This window comes from Eptesicus fuscus, chromosome 17, assembly GCF_027574615.1.
Source record: "Eptesicus fuscus isolate TK198812 chromosome 17, DD_ASM_mEF_20220401, whole genome shotgun sequence".
Taxonomy (NCBI): domain Eukaryota; kingdom Metazoa; phylum Chordata; class Mammalia; order Chiroptera; family Vespertilionidae; genus Eptesicus; species Eptesicus fuscus.
In genome coordinates, this window is record NC_072489.1 from 16,583,093 (window position 1) to 16,600,878 (window position 17,786).

A 17,786-nucleotide genomic window follows, 5' to 3' on the forward strand; every position below is an offset into this window, starting at 1 on the left:
CTCCTCTATTTCTCTTGTCCCTTACCAACCAAAATGCCCAGATCTGGTAGCCAAATTGTTATACACTTGTTTTCCTATTGGTAGGAGATTCTGAGATTTCATCACGTCTTTCCATCTTACTGGAAGCTCCATGAGAGCCCGTCCAGCTTTCTAGCACTCCTTCACCACAGCGATTAGCTATGGGCAACTAAGGCCTCAGGCTTTGGTTTTTGCCTGCCCAGAATTTTAACTTGATCCCTTGGCCTCGTCCTGTTTCTCTAGCCTCAGTAATTTTGACCAAGTCCCTAGAGCCTGCCCCGCCCCCGCCCCCGCACGCGCGGTGCATGCCGGTCTTAGCCCCTCTGTAGGGAAAGAGGGTCCGCCATGTTCCCCGGCGGCGCCGCCGCTTGGCTCTGGTAGCCGCCGCCCCCGCCCCCAACCCCGCCCGGCCCAACGCCGAGCCGAGCCCCGGGCCCAGCATGGCCGCCCCGGAGCCGGCCCGGGCCGCACCGCCCCCGCCCCCGCCCCCGCCGCCCCCTCCCGGGGCTGACCGCGTCGTCAAAGGTGAGAGGTGGACGGAGCCCTGGGGGCCCGGCCCGAGGCGCTGAGTGAGGGCGGGCGGAGACCGTCCCTCCTGAGCGGCCCGGAAGGGCGGGCGAGTGACTGGCTGCCTCCCTCGGGGAGTGGCCCCTGGGCGGGCCCCTGCTGGGCTGGGCTGAGCTGGTGGCGGCGGCTCCGCGGTCTCGCCGGCCTTCAGGCCGGGGCGGGGGTTTCGCGCCCGGTCTCGTAGCCGAAGGGCTGAGGCTGCTGGGCGCCGCGACGGGCCCCTTCCTTTTCCCACTGGGTCCGTCAGAGCGGCCCGAGGCCGCGGTGAGCTTCCTGCTCTGCGACAGCTGCACGCCCGGCTGCCGGGACGGACCGAGGGGCTCAGACCTTCCGCCACGCGGGGCGGGTGATGAGCAGTCAGAAATCTCGGCTTTGGCCCACGCCCGCTCCCCAGTGACAGCCGTCCGCCCTGCGCGCCCCCAGTTAGAGCCAGCCCCCCAGGTTCGCGCTGGGACTCGGCTGCCACCCTGCGCGGGGGAAACCACATGGGATTAGACCCGGGTGAAGGGACGAGGGAGGATTCGGGGACCCGGCTTTAAGTGCAGAATAGATGGCGAAAAGTCAGCATAAAAGACCAAAAAAAAAAAAAAAAAAAAGCGTCGTGTATAGAAAGAAGCATTTACAAAATTTAGAAAACGGGCAACACTGGTCAAAGGCCTAAAGGGTTACCCCTTCCCTTTGAGCACACACCCATACACTCCCCGTAGAAGGAAAAGTTAAATATTTCTCAGCTGGGGCCGAATTTATGGATGTTCACCCACAACAGGTCAGCAGATTAATTTAAAATAGAAAAATAGAGGGCTAATGGAGAGTTACTTAGATTTCCATGCTTTCTGGGAGAGCCCATCAACTGCAAACACTTATGTGGAGGTGAAAAACGATTTGGAATGATTTTTTCTTTACCATGTAGCTTGGTCAATAAACTGAAATCATTATAGAATAAAGTTTTTTTTTATTGTATTATGTTTGTTTTTGAAAGATAGATACTTCTTTTATTTATTTATTTATTTATTTTTAATTTAGTTTCTCAAATACACTGGCACAATGTTTAAACACTGTTAAGTCTAGTGACCAGGTATGTTTCCATTAAAATATTTAAAAACAAGAAAAAGTTTTTCCTTTGTGTTATTTTAAGTTTTCAATTTGAGCCTCCTTTAATAATAACACTAATTTGTATCCAGGCTTCTGCAGATAATTTTTAAAAGTTAGTAGTATATCCGGCTGGGCCAGGCATTGGAATGAGTTGAATAAAGAGTTTATGGGATCCTAGGTAGTTCAGGCATTCATCCTATTATGAAATACTGGAGTTTTTGTCCAGGTGGCACAAGAGACATGGGCTGCCTCTTCATTTTCTGATTATATATCTGTGTTATATGGTCATTTCCTGGGCACTTTCACCCTACTATTAGATGGGACAACCAATCACATTCTGAATGAGTTTATGCTATTCTTATGCTGTGTATCTTCTTGTTTCTTGTCATACATATATATATACACTAGAGGCCTGATGCACGAAGATTCGTGCAAGAATGGGCCTTCCTTCCCCTGGCTGCTGGCACCACCTTCACTCCAGCCAGAGCCGCCTTTTCACTCTGGCCCGGAGCTGCCTTTCTGCCTTCCCATGCTGCCCAGAGGCCTAGAGCGGCTGGGGTGGTGTGGAATGCAAGCGTCCCACCTCGCCTCCAGCTACACAGCGCCTGCATATGCAAATTAACATGCCATTTTTGTGTTGAGTTAATTTGCATACTCACGCCTGATTGGCTGGTGGGTGTTGCAAAGGTACGGTCAATTTGCATCTTACTCTTTTATTAGTGTAGATATATATATGGTAATGTTTTCCCTGTATTTCTTAAATGCAGTAAAAGTAAGATTTTAAACAAGGTGTATTCCTTAGGGGTAAGATGTGATTCCAAAACAGTCATATTTGAATATGGAATAAAAATAATTTGATTTAGTAAATAGAAAATCATAGTTAAATAGAGTTTATAGATATAAGATCTCATGTACAAAATAGTATATGTTTCATCAAGACAACTTTCATTTCTTTATTGTGTTTGTTAGCCAGTTGGAATGCCTGATATGGATCACATGTTTATAGAGATAGTTTGCAACAGACTAGTTTGCACATGGAGTCTCATCTCTGGCTTACTCAGAAATTACTGGGAAATTCACCTTTCATACAGAAACCCATTTTTAGATTTCATCTTACGGCTTCTTTCTTGCATTCTCATTCAATAATTGTATACCATAATGTTACATTTGATGACACAGAAGATATCCACAGTGTTAATTCAATCAAGTTTAAAACTTGTTAAAATCCAGATTTTTTACAAAGTACAATATGTGCTAGTTTTGCAGCTGTACCATTTCATATTAGTAATATTATGGAGACCATCGTTGGTATCGAATACAAGTGGTCGTTTACACCCTGAAACTTTTCCTTTTCTCAGTTTTATAGTCTTACACTTCTAGTCAAGAGACCTGTATTTTATAGTCACATGGATTTTAAAGGGGGGATATAGATCTTTCAGTGTTGAATATCAGATGCCTGAAATTCACTTCATGTGAAGTTTGAGATTTGGAATACTATAGGTGATTCATGTATAAAGGTAATTAGCTCTTCACTGAAATTATTAGTGGTAATTCCATATCACTAATAATGAGTAATTAGGTTTTCTGGTTAGTTAAAGCAAATTTAGTTCTGAGCCCACTCCAGCCGATGGCTCTGGTATAATGCTTCTCTTAAAGTTTATGTAGCCCAAGTGCTTTAGGTGAGAATATGCCCTCTTAACTGTTTTCGGTTAAGCATTTTTCTCTTCTTTTAGATAAGAAGTTGGAAATAAGAAAATAGAAACAAACTAGGAAAAATAGCTAACTGCATCTGCATAAGTGCCTTACTTCCGTATCAACAAAGTTGGTATGGATAATTAAGTAAAGCATAAAACTTTGAATTTTATGTATATTGCTCTCCCTTCTCCCCCCAAAATTTGCTTGACCTGAATTGTCCAGACACTTCCTTTTCTTTCCAGATACTTTAAAAATGTACCCAGATTTGTAAGACTAGATTGCCCCTTCAGATGATTGAATCTTTTAGTCTTGATATTTTAAAAAGTCTACTTTATCACTTAAAGTCTGTATCGTGTGTATGATCATTTTAGCATACACGATGTGACTTTCTTTTGGATTCAATATTTTTGTTTTACCTCATTTCTTAAATTATCAGATTTTCTGATTAAAGCAAAAACACTGAAGTATATGTGTTTTAAATTTTTAAAGCTGATATATTTCTGATGGGCAGCCTTTGATTTATTTAGGTTCTGTTGCTAGCCTGCCCTGCTTAGGTTATTTGGCTAAAGTGTTTTCCAGTACCTTAGCTTTTTTAGGATTGCTTATTTTTCATTACAGATTTTTATTTATTTTTTTATTTTTAATATATTTATTTATTTCAGAGAGGAAGGGAGAGGCAGAGGGAGATAGAAACATCGATAATGAGAGAAAATCATTGATTGGCTGCCTGCTGCACCTCCTACACTGGGGATCAAGCCCATAACCCAGGCATGTGCCCTGACCAGGAATTGAACCGTGACCCCCTGGTTCATAGATGGATGCTAACCACTAAGCTACACTGGCCCAGCTCATTACACATTTTTAGATGAAACACATAGCTACTTCAGTGTTTCTTGCTAATTTCATTATATTTTAAACCAACTTGAATTTTAATTTTAGAGGTATTTTGTGGATTTGCCTATGTAAAAAGATAACTCTTAACCCTTTGCACTCGCTTGCTTTTTTCTCGATTCCTTTATTCTATTCGGGATTTAATTTTTAAATACCCCAGATTTTACAAAGCGCGGCAGTAGAATAAAAAACTGGAGTTTCTTTTCATACAAACTTATTTATTTGGATTTTTTTATATTTCAAATTATTGATACATTCAAAGAGTAATTTTAATCTCAACATCCGAGTGCAAAAGGTTAAGATTTTTTATTTTTCCCTACCCCCATTAAACTCTTAAGCCTAATAAAATAATTCTTCAGTACTATGTGTCCTAGAGAAAGCAAAAGAACAGAGAATATTGTGTGTGTGTGAGAGAGAGAGAACACACTGGTAACAAGACATCGAGAGACAGAGAGAGAGAGAGACAGAGAGAGAGAGAGAGAGAACACTGTGGTAACAAGACATCTTAGAAGGAAAATGCCAAGGAGAAAATACAGCTGCTTACTAGTGAGGCAAAGGTTTTTCAGGTTCCAGAACCATTGAATGAATTGGTAAGAGTTGTAAGTGCCAGGCTGGTATTGCTCAGTGGTTCCACGTCGACCTATGAACCAGGAGGTTACAGTTCGATTGATTCCTGGTCAGTGCACATGCTCCAGTTGCAGGCTCGAGCCCGAATCGGGGCATGCAGGAGGCAGTTGATCAGTGATTCTCTTTTATCATTGATGTTTCTATCTCCCTCTCCTTTCCTCTCTCTCAAATAAATAAAAACATTTTCAAAAAAAGAGTGTAAGGAAGTTTAGTGAAAAGAACCTTGATTTATTAAATGAGTTATGTTTTACTGCCAATCATCTGGCTTTATTTCATCATAAAAATGCTTATGCACAGAGATAAAATAAGCTGAAGCTAATTGGATATCCTTGTTTGGTATGTAAAATTTATTTTGATACCTCAAATAATCAAATAGAAGATATTTATTAAATGCCTGCTGTATGCTAAAACTGTAGAAAAACAACAGAAGTGTAAAAAGATAAAATACAGTATTGGTTCTTGGAGAAGTAAATACTCATGAAAGGTTATATATCATATGGACGGGTGTGTTTAATAAGTGTGAGCTAAGAGGCAGAGCCAGCAATTTGTTTGAGTTCAAAGGAGGTTGTGATGACTCTGGACTGGAATGGTCTAGCAAGAGTTTGTATAGGAGGAAAGAGGCCTTGAAGGATGGGTAGGTTTCAGATAAGTAGAGGATTGGAACCAGTTATTTGTGCAACATTTAAGTACCTGCTTTGTACCAGGTATTATATTAGACATTGAGGAATTAAATATATTAAGTAAGATAGATTCTCTTGGAGTGCTGGCAGTCTAGAGGAGGGGACATTATTGTAATAAATAATACAATGAACTAGGTACAAAGTGCTGTTGGAGCTATAAAAAAGGAATTGACTATCTTACCTGGAGAGAAAGTACCACCAAGGCTTATGTTTTGAGGTGGGCCTTAAAGGATAAGTAGAATTTCTCTAGATAGAAGTTATGGCTGGGTAGAGAAAATATTTTCTGGTAGCACAAACAGCAGCAGAAAGGCATGGAAGTGTTTTGTTTTTGTTGTTTTTTTTAAGCGTGAAATATGTGACTGTGTAAAGTGCTTGGCAAGTAATGGCAGGAGATGAAGTTGAAAGGGATCTTTTGTATACCAGTTGAAAAGCTGGAACTTAAGCTAATAAACAGTATGACCTCTGCATGATTAAGAACATGGGTTCTAGAGTTAGACTGACTGGGTTTGAATCCTAGCTCTACCGTAATAACCTTTTTACTGTGGACAATATACTTAATATCATTAAGCTCAATTTTCTCATCTGTGAAATAGAGTTAATGAAGTATTATTATGGGGTTTTTGAAGGATTAATGAAGATAGTCCAGGTAGTGTGTACCACAATGTCTGGCCTGGCACATGATAAGTATTCAGTCATTGGTAGCCATCACCATTATTATTGTTGAAGGTTTCAAAGTAGATGAATGATCCAATATCATAGTTTTAAAAGCTAACATGGTATTGTGTAGAACAAAATGTTAGAAAAGGAGAGGCTTAAATCATGGTGTCAGAAGATTAATGGTGTAGTTCAAATAAAGAATGACCAAGGCATGAATTAATGGAAAGAGAGAAACCAGATATGACAAACTTATGAGTAATAAACAGGAGATTTATATTGGATCAGTTAATGGATATGGGAATGAAAGAGGTGGAAGAGCAAAACTTTTTAAAGGAAACAATAATCCGACTAATTTTGCTTTAGGAATTGATTAAATTGATTAAATTTAGAGGCAGAGATTGGAATGACATGTGAAGACAAATGGAGAAGGTCCCTGAAAATAAGTTCCAGGCCCTGGCCAGGTAGCTTGGTTATAGTGTTGTCTCAAATATGCCAAGGTTGTGGGTTCCATCCCCGTTCAGGGCACATACAGAAATCAGTCAATGAATGCTTAACCAAGTGGAACAACAAATCAATGTTTCCCTCTCTAAAAATCAAACAATAAATATTTTTTTAGAAAGAAAATAAGTTTCAGGCTTTTTTTCCCTTTAAGAAACTGCCCAAAGTTTTTGAGTAGGTTAATCTAGCTGTGCTTTACACACTCAAGGGGGAGAAAAAGTAGAGCTTAGATTTTTCTAGTACACAAAGTGGTAAGACCTTGAATTAGCTAACATTGATTGCAATAATGGAGATGTAAGAAAATGAGCATATGAAGAATCAATAGGACTTGGAACCTAAAAAAACGACACCAAAATTTTAAGTCTGAGTGACAGAGAATGGTAATATCATAACAAAAATAAGCTGAGAAAGGGAATCAGTTTTGACAGAAAGGTGTATTCACAGAACCACCACAAATTAAAAGGAACCCAAAGGATACTTTGAAATTTTGAAGACAGTGCTGTAGGATTTATTGAACCTTTTCCTTAGATCCGTGGTCGGCAAACCGTGGCTCGCGAGCCACATGCGGCTCTTTGGCCCCTTGAGTGTGGCTCTTCCACAAAATACCACGTGCGGGCACGCACGTACAGTGCAATTGAAACTTCGTGGCCCATGCACAGAAGTCGGTTTTCAGCCTGGGCAAGTCTATTTTGAAGAAGTGGCGTTAGAACACTCAAGAGGCCAAAGAGCCACATGTGGCTCTCGAGCCGCGGTTTGCCGACCACTGCCTTAAGAGCATGTGGCCAATCCATGCTTCTACCTCTGGCGACTGAAAGGGTTATACCGTTTTTTCATTATTAAGAAGACTTCTGATAAATCTTTTAGTTACAAAAGCATTGTCATTGCGTTGGTATAAGACAGATAGTACTGGATTAGCATTTGAAGATCTCAATTTCAATCATGGCTCTACCATGGTTATTAAGGTAGAGCTAGGATTCAAACCCAGTTAATTGAAACACTTTGAGAGAGTCATTTAAGTCAAAACTGTTATCTCATTTGTGAAATGGAGATAAAAACCTGCCCTACCAAACTCACAGGATGTCTCTGAGAATCATACAGGATTATGTATGTGAAAATACTTTGTTAACCATAAATAAAGCACTACAAATATGTTTTTATCGCTATAAATTAGTATCAAGATGTACAAATATTTTAGGAACTATAGTATATCTTCAATTCAGTAAACACTTATTAGTTACCTATGTTCCAATCTCTAGGTATGTAGAGATGAAAGACAGCCCCCTCCCTTCAAGGATCTCGTAAGCTCATGGGGGAAACATATTTACAGTGCGGTTGATAAGTGCCATGATATAGGTGTGCATCATATGTTATGCTATGGAACCACAAAGGAGGTGGTGACCTTAACCTAGTCTGGAAACATTAGGAAAATTTTTCAATAATTTGAACACTGATGAGTTTAAGGACAAGGAGAAATTAGGCAAAAGATAGGAATAGTGTACCCCCAAACAGGCATGCAAGGTAAAAATTTAAAATAAAATGATGTAATTTCAAAAATGAAAGTGTCCATAGTGTAGGATGTATGTGGAATGTGAGGTAGTGCAAAAGATGAGGGTTGCAAATGTAGGGAAGGGTCAGATCACAGAATCTTGTATGCCATGTTAGGATAAAGAATTTAGATATTACATAATGAAACCTGTCTTGAAACAGGAGAATGCTGAATTTTATTTTTTTAAATGTTTTTATTGATTTTAGATAGAGAGGAAGGAAGAGGGAGATCTGTGTGAGAGAGTAATATTGATTGGCTACCTCCTGCTTGCCGCCAACTGGGGATCGAGCCCACAGCCCTGGGCATGTGCCCTGACTGAGAATTGAACTGGCAACCCTTTGGTGCTCAGCCAGCTGAGCCACATCAGCCAGGGCAAGAATGTTGAATTTTAGAATAAGTATTCTAATTATTGTGGAGTATGGGAATAATTGAAAAGGTCATAATAATTCCAGGGGGTGTGGGGGAAATTCCCTCCTTAGTTTTCCAGGACCAAAGGGACAAAAATAGATCACAGAATTATTTAAGACCTATTGGTCATATAGGGTGAGGAAGAAAGAGACTTCTAGGCTAATTCCAGGTGGAAAATAGACAAAAAGTGAGAAGATGAAGATATCCGTTGTAGATTATTTTTTCAAGAAGCTTAGTTGTCAAAATAAGGGATAGCTACCTTTATATTTCTTCCTATCTCAGGGAAGAGGTATGTCTCCCATCCAATACTAAACATTCTATCTGTGCTCTGAATCCCATACCCCACGTATGTCCCCCTATTCTGTTTCTTCTGCCTCTGACTCTCCATTGGGTCTTTCCTTTGAGCAGATAAACATATTTAAGTCTCTGATCTTAAAAATAACCCAGCCCAGCCGGTGTGGCTCTGTGGTTAAGCATCAACCTATGAACCAAGAGGTCACCAGTTTGATTCCTGGTCAGGCCATATGCCTGGGCTCAATCCTCAGCAGGGGATGTGCAGGAGGCAGCTGATCCAAGTTTCCATCTCTTTATCCTTTTCCCTTCCTCTCTCCCTAAAATCAATAAAAACATTAAAAAACAAGTAATTCTCCCTTACTCCTCATTCCTATATATTGTGAGTTTCATATGAGAGATGACTAGAAGTTTAACAAAGGCAGGGACTTCAAAGGAGGAGGTGTTTTTTTTTCTCAGTGAAGTGATGATGTTGGAAGTGGTAATAGGGAGCTAAAGCCTGAACTTTTTTTCTCTGCTGGAGTAGTGGAGTGTGGATTAATGAGGAGTGTTCACTTTGAAAAATGTGTTTGAGAAATGTCCTTCAGGGGAACTAAGATGTAATTAAACTGGAGAGATGAAGACAAGAGTTCTTTGAACAAGAGTAAAATGAGGGTGGGGAGAGGTGGATTTTTTTTTCTTCTTATAATGGGAATTCTAGAGGCCTCAGTGAAAAAGATTCAGAGGGAGGAGAACAGCCAGAGGATGGCATGGAATAAATAAAAGAAATACAGAGAGCCCAGCCAGTGTGGCTCAGTGGTTGAAAGTTGACCTATGAACCAGAAGGTCATGGTTTGATTCCCCTTCAGGGCACATGTCCTGGTTGTGGGCTCTATCCCCAGTAGGGAGCATGCAGGAGGCAGCCGATCAATAATTCTCATCATCTCTCTCTCTCCTCCTCCCTCTCTGAAGTCAATTAAAAAAAAATTTTAAGTAAAAAAAAAAAAATACAAAGAAAAATTCAGAAGTATAGATGACAGGGAGGACTTCATTTTATATCATTGCCAATAGTAGCACTTTGGCATGAATGATACTTTGGAGTAAAGTTGTTCATTTGGCACCAGCTGCAACCCAATTGGTGTTGGAAGCCTCAGGGGGCCTAATAGTTTGCAGCCTTTGCTTATACTTGGGGAACAGGATTAATTTTCAGGATTTCTTACTCAGTAGTAGAAAAAGTAAGATCTCTATCCTTCCCACATCCCTCATCAATCTGTATTCCTGGTTTATTTTTCCAACTTCCTAAATTAAAACTTTTTTAGGCCTTGTTTTTTAGCCACCAATACATTAAATCTGAATGAAATACCCTGTGAATGTTATTGATTACTAAAAAGATATGCTCATCATAGTAAAATTTGGGTTAACGAAAGTTTTTGAACAGGACAGTTTGGTCAAAAATGAATATTATCAAATCAGGTTTGCTAGTGTTGGAAACTTGGTGATTTGAGGTGATTTTATAACTCTTTAGGTTGTTCCAGCTAATCCTCCATTTTAGCCATTTCAGTTATTGACCATTTGCATTACAATTATATACATTTATGTTCTGGTTTTTGCCTATTACAAATATAGAAGAGCAGGAAAAATAGTCTGAAAATAAGGAGAAAAATGTATAGGAAGAAAAAACTAGGAAAGCAGGAATAATGAGCTGAAGATGAATTAGAAATAAAAAACCACACCTCTTAAAAGCTTAAAAATAGATGGAAATGCTTTAAAATTAGGAGTTGCCAAACAAAGTAGTAATTTGAGAATATTGATTTTTAAAATATTTTTACTGATTGATTTTAGAAAGAGGAAGGGAGAAAGCGCAAAACATCGATTTGTTGTTTTACTTATGTATTCGTTGGTTGATTCTTTAATGTGCCCTACAGAGGGATCGAGTTTGAAACCTTGGCATCCTATCTAATAAAAGAGTAATATGCAAATTGACCATCACTCCAACACACAAGATGGCTGCCCCTATGTGGTCAATGATGGCTGCCCCCATGTGGACACAAGATGGCCACCACAAGATGGCCAGCAGGGGAGGGCAGTTGGGAGGGACCAGGCCTGCAGGGGAGTGCAGTTGGGGGTGATCAAGTCTGCAGGGGAGGGCAGTTAGGGGTGACCAGGCTGGCAGAGGAGGGAAGATGGGGGAGACTGGGCCTGCAGGGAAGGGCAGTTGGGGAGGACCCAGGCCTGCAGGGGAGAGCAGTTGGGGGGGGGGGACCAGGCCTGCAGGGGAGAGCAGTTGGGGGCAATCAAGCCTGCAGGGGAGGGCAGTTAGGGGTGACCAGGCTGGCAGAAGAGGGAAGTTAGGAGCGACCGGGCCTGCAGGGAAGAGCAGTTGGGGGGGACCCAGGCCTGCAGGGGAGAGCAGTTGGGGGGGACCAGTCCTGCAGGGGAGGACAGTTGGGGGGGGACCAGCCAGCAGGGGAGGGCAGTTAGGAGCAATCAGGCTGGCAGGGGAGCAGTTAGGCATCAATCAGGCTGGCAGGGGAGTGATTAGGGAGTGATCAGGCTGGCAGGCAGAAGCGATAAGGGGCAATCAGGAAGGCAGGCAGGCGAGCAGTTGGGAGCCAGCAGTTCTGGATTGTGAGAGGGATGTCCGACTGCCCGTTTAGGCCCGATCCTACTGGGATCAGGCCTAAACGGGCAGTCGGACATCCCTCGAGGGGTCCCAGATTGGAGAGGGTGCAAGTTGGGCTGAGGGACACACACCCTTGTACACGAATTTCGTGCACTGGGCCTCTAGTATTGGGATAATGCTCTAACGAACTGAACTACCCAGCCAGGGTGATATTAATTTTTGATGAAAAATATTGAACCCTCTATTGACCAATAGGGCCAATAATTAATACCTTATTAGGCCAAATTCTATTTGGTAAGTTTTCTTTTGCCTGATTAGACCACCTGCTAAAGCTCCTTTCCCTACCTGCCAAAGAGCACATGCCTTTTTCCTCTTATTTTCTTATGTACTGATATATTAAAACATATTATTTTGAAACTTCCCTGTTCTCCACTTTCAGTTTGTATTTTTAGAACAACACTGATCTTCCATATTTTTTACCTAACTTTTATCTAGGGTGGCATTTCTTCATTCCTTAACTTGTACCCATTCCTTAAAAGGTATTCCAGCCTTGGCCTGGTTTTCTCAGTGGATAGAGCTTTGGCCTGCAGATTGAAGGGTTGCGGGTTCTATTCCCAGTCAAGGGCACATACTGGTTGCAGGGCTCAATCCCCAGCCCAGGTTGGGGTGTGTGCGGGAGGCAACCACTCAGTGTGTCTCTCCCACATTGATGTTTCTCTTTCTCTCCCCCTCCACTCTCTAAAAAAATCAATGGAAAAAATATCCTCGGTTGAGGTCTTAAAAAAATCTATACTAATGAAAGGGTAATATGCTAATTAGACCGGATAGACCGGACATCTTCCAGATGTCCTTCTGGACAAAGCTGCGGTGGCAGGGGCCAAGGCAGAGGCCGTTAGGGGTGATCATGCAGGCAGGCAGAGGCCGTTAGGGGTGATCATGCAGGCAGGCAGAGGCCGTTAGGGGTGATCATGCAGGCAGGCAGAGGTGGTTAGGGGTGAGCAGGCAGGCAGGCAGAGGGGTTAGGGGCAATCAGGTAGGCAGGCAGAGTGGTTAGGGGCGATCAGGCAGGCAGGCAGGCAAGCAGTTAGGAGCCAGCGGTCTCCCCTCCCCCTGGGCCTCTAGTAAATAAATAAAAGGTATCCCAGCTGGTCATGAAATGTAAAAGTGTACCTTGAGTTGAAAAAGAAGTGAAAAGGCATAGGTCTATAGATAGCTTACTGATGAGCATGGAGGCAGTTTATACTCCACTCCCGCACCCCCACCCCATAAATAAAGACATTCTGGCTCTTGGTTAAAGAGGGGGTAATACTCAGTGTGACTTTCACAACATGCATGAAAACATGCAGTGCCAACCGATGACTGGCTGACTGGACCAATATGGGTGGGAGCTACCAGATAGATTTTTAAGAAGTTCTATATTTTGAACAGAATTCATTTATTAGTGGAATTATATTGTTGATTATTACAAAGTATACATAATCTAGAATGCAGCCTCTTAAACAGTGCCTGTTTTCCTGAGTAAAGTGATTAAGAAATTCTCTTGGCCTAATGAGAAAAATATGATCTTATCTTGATCTCAGAAATTTGTATTTAAGAAATATTTAAACTTCTCATTTTTGTGTCCCAAAAGTAACTTTTGATTTATTGAGTAACCAGTTGTTAATTTCTGTAGCTTTTAAACAGTTGGTTTACTAATGAGGGAAAATTTGGTTATATCATATATAATAGTTTGTATAATTTTTTAAATATATTTTTATTGATATCAGAGAGAGGAAGGGAGAGGGAGAGAGAGAAACATTAACGATGAGAATCATCGATCAGCTGCCTCTTGCACCCCGCCCCCCTATGGGGATTGAGCCTGAAACCCTGGGCATGTCCCCTGACCTGGAATGGAACCAATGACCTCCTGGTTCATAGGTCACTGCTCAACCACAGAGCCACACCCACTGGGCTTTTTAATCTTTAGTTGGAGAAAAACATACTGTACTTTCCAGCGTATAAGACGACTGGGCGTATAAGATTTTCCTGGGTTAAAAAGTCGTTTTATACACCGGAAAATACGGTATATTGGACTATATTGATGGGATTAGATATAATGGATTAGATATATTGGACTACCGTATTTTCCGGCATATAAGACGACTTTTTAACCCAGGAAAATCTTATACGCCCAGTCGTCTTATACGCCGGAAAATACAGTATTTTAGCAGTGGTTTTTATTTTATTAGAATCTATAAATAGTATATTTGGGGAAATAAAATGTATTCAGTGCCTGTTCCAGGTAGTAAAAAGAAATGGGAATAAGTGTATTCTAATCAAGGGGGGAAAAGCAAGTTCAAGTTTTGTTTTACTAAGTGTCAAAACAAAGAAGAAGAAAGCAAGAGGGATTGGTGATTTCAGAATCTTTTAGAAATGGTTGACAATCCCTCTACATCAGTTCTTATCTCACTTCTAAGGGATTGAGTTTTTCCTAAAATTTTTTTCCTCATATGCACTTTTAAAGGATTGAGGGTTTTTTTTCCTTGTATGAGAACATGCTTATTTAATATTTTTCCTTCTGTAATTAATGTAATTCTAGCTCAGCCCCGTCTTTAGTTACTCCAAGTTATGAAATATGAAGAAGCAGTTGTTCCTATATATTTCCAATCCTACCTAATAAAATAGTAATATGCAAATTGACCGCACCTTTGCTACGCCCAAACCACGCCCACCAGCCAAAGCCACACCCACCAGCCAATCAGGGCAAGTATGCAAATTACCCAACAAATATGACGGTTAATTTGCATGCGCTGAGAGAGGGAGGAGTGAAGACTGAAGACAACTTAGAAGGAAGAGGGAGGAAAAGCGGAAAGCAAGGTGGCTGCCAGAGGGAAAGCCCGGGCGGGCGGCAGTGGCGAGCGGGTGCAGGCGCCAAAGGCAGCGCACGCGGCCGCAACAGCTGCTTGCAGGATTTTCCTGCAAATGGGCTACTAGTCTTCTATATAATAACAGGTGGGGTCCAGCCGGTCCACCCTGATGGGGACCCATTGGGCTGGGCCTGTGGGGGGCGGGGCTGTGGGTGGTTGGCCTGCCAGCCCTGCGCCCAATCGGGGTGTTGGGGGCCGATTGGGAGCCGGGCCAGCCGGGGGAAAGAGGGACCAATCAGGGCCTGGATCAGGCTGGTTGGCTGCCGCAGTGTGCATCATAGACACTGGTCCTTCTGGTTGTTCTGCCATTCCAGTCGCTGGGCTTTTAAATATATATATAGATTGCTAATCACAATGAAACATCAAGAAAATACTATAAACTGTATAGGCATATGAGTTTTTTTCCCCAAAAAAGTTTTAGCTCAGAAAAGAGGGAGCTGCCTTACATTTGAGTCTGTATATAGACTCTTACTATAAATTTCTCTTTCTTTATCTTGAAAAACAAAGTAGTATTTGATAAAAAACCTCAAACAACTTCAGTGATCTTGAATGCATAAAGAACTCATTTGTTGGATTCAGTGAAAAATGAATCAAATAAACTTAACAGATATATAGTAAGTTTTGCTAGATATATGACTTCACATTGTGCTAGATACCATTGAAAATATACCTTTCTGTTTTCTGTTCCATTTTAAAAACATCAGTTTAAAACAGTATAGTTGGTGAATACTTGTGGAAACTATATATATGTACTACAGGAGTAAAAAGGCCAATTATTTCAGTAGTTAAGACTGTAGCTTAGAATAAATTTTCAATGATCACTTTTTACATATATTCAAAAAGTGCTTTTTCTCAAACAACTTAAATGGAAGTGAAGATAATTTGCTTTTAAAAAGTATTAGATGACTTAAAAAATGTCTCCAATGATAAGGAATACACTGATGTTGAAGGTGTGTATAACTGTTTCAAATGTGTGGTTTGTGAAACATGAAGGTAGGAGAAAAGCAGTATTTCAAAATTGTCATTTATTAATGTTTGAAATCTATACATGCATCTAAATTAATTTAAATTTCATAAGAAAGCATTGGCTGTTTTATCTATATCCCTAAAAGTTTCTATTCAAGTTGGCCAGAAAACAATGTTTTTTATATTCTTCTTAGAAACATGGTGGATCGCCTTGTATTTGGGATTTCTGTCTATTCAGGCTTATGTAGTATTAAGTTATATTTATTGTACTTCCTATCAGGTGTAGGGTGTATGATATGTTTTGAGAGTTCTGCCAAAAAAAAATGTTTTATCTTAAAGAAAAAAGCTTTGGTTATCCTGAAAGAACTTAATTTTGTGAGACAATTTATTTCTCTAATAATTCTCAACAAACAAAATGTTATATATACAGATTAATAAAAAGATGTATACTTTGCTCTTTTTTAAAGGCTTTTAAAAAATTAATACTTCAATAAATGAAGAACAAAAACCACCTTTTTATTTTTTACTCTTATTTACCTAGATCTATTTATTAGTTTTATGTTAATATAATATATAGTGATTTGTTTTTTCTTAATTAAAATAAAATTGCAGCTGTTCCTTTCCCTCCAACACATCGCTTGACATCTGAAGAAGTATTTGATATGGATGGGATACCTAGGGTTGATGTTCTGAAGAACCACTTAGTAAAAGAAGGTCGGGTAGATGAAGAAATTGCACTTAGAATTATCAATGAGGGTGCTGCCATCCTTCGGAGAGAGAAAACCATGATAGAAGTAGAGGCTCCAATTACAGGTACATTTATTTATGTTTTAGATATTATATTTTTATCACACCATTACTTAATTGCCTTGATATAGAGCTTTCTCCTTTTTAATTATAGCATATACTAAATTAATATTACATGGACATTATCTTGAAATTTCACGTTATTTTTTTAAGTTTTTCCCTATTTTCAGTGAATAAATATGATCCTAAATAATCTGAGTACAGAAGTTAGTCTAATATGCTATTTTGAAGGTTTCATTAGTTGTGTTGGCCATAATTCAGTTTGATTCAACAAATACTTATTTACTTTGCTTTCTATCATTAGGGACAAATACCTAAATATCATATCAGATAACAAAGATAATTATTTAGAAGTCTACAGAAAGTATTGATTTAGATTGGCGTTTTTACTGCCATCATTATAATTTTGTCATCCTAAAACACACATGGTTGGTTTTCTAAAGAGAAGCTTCATAAAATATAGACAAATTTTGTTGCTGGCTTCAAGTTTTATTACTTTTGTTACATCTTGTTCTATATCTTGAGCACATGAACACTTGGGTACACATCATCCCTATCATGATTCTTCACAGTTGACTGCCTTCTTAGACATTTCTTGATAGAATTTATACTATCTCTTATGTAAAATAAATTAGAATTTAAGTAAAATTTGTTATTTCGGAGTGTTTTTTTCATATCTAATAATCTTCTTGTTTCAGTGTGTGGTGACATCCATGGCCAATTTTTTGATCTGATGAAACTTTTTGAAGTAGGAGGATCACCTGCTAATACACGATACCTTTTTCTTGGTGATTATGTGGACAGAGGTTATTTCAGTATAGAGGTAATAATCATGTACTGTCATTTGATTTGCTTTTAAGTGTTATCATAGATGATTTTCATTAATTCCTAGTAAAATAAGTTTCTTAAAGTACCTGTGTTGGGTTCTTTTTAATACTTCAGTATTATCTGAAATTTTTAGGTAAAGCTACTATTTATTCCTCTTCTGTTATTCAAAATAACCTGTTAATTTTTCCTGTATTACTCTGTTTATATAATTGCCATTTTTCTCAGTGGAAATTATAAGCAAACTGAGGGGTCTATATTGCCCTGTTATCTGGTAGCCTTAAGGAGTTAGTGCTGTTTCTCTCTCTTAGCCCTAAAGGTATTAACCTGTGTGAAAGAAGAGTAATTGAATTTTCTCTGATTAAATAAAGCACATTATAATGCTTTTATTGCTTAAACTAGTACTTCTATTCCTCCTTCTATAGCTGTTAAGACCCCTAGTATATCATATGGAATCCTGTGTATTCTGAAATTATTCATTTGTTTTTAAAAACTTAAGAGGCATTAAAATGACCTGTTGGTTATCACTTAATGGTAGATGATTCTTTTTCTTCTTTTACTTTTCTAATTATATAAATAAAATCAGGTTAAAATAGAACAATATGTATTTTCTAATATTTATATCTTCTTTTAAAATTTTTTGAAAATTTATAAGATTACATTTCGGGCATATAACATAATTTGACATTTATATATGCTCCTTTTTTTAA

General features: G+C 39.6%; 1 protein-coding gene across 5 annotated transcripts in view; it reads left to right on the plus strand.

The window, feature by feature from the left end:
- The first annotated feature begins 364 nt into the window (after positions 1-364).
- PPP3CB (protein phosphatase 3 catalytic subunit beta) overlaps positions 365-17,786 on the plus strand; it is a 55,736-nt gene continuing 38,314 nt past the window's right edge. For 2 of the 5 annotated variants that reach the window (XM_028151322.2, XM_008145381.3), the window contains exons 1-3: positions 366-543; positions 16,057-16,257; positions 16,950-17,074. In XM_028151322.2, the coding sequence (XP_028007123.2) occupies positions 459-543; positions 16,057-16,257; positions 16,950-17,074 (411 nt within the window). In that variant the 5' untranslated portion in view covers positions 366-458. Of the gene's footprint in view, positions 544-16,056; positions 16,258-16,949; positions 17,075-17,786 lie in introns of all 5 variants that reach the window. The other 3 variants (XM_008145379.3, XM_028151320.2, XM_054728708.1) reach the window with 2 other exon arrangements.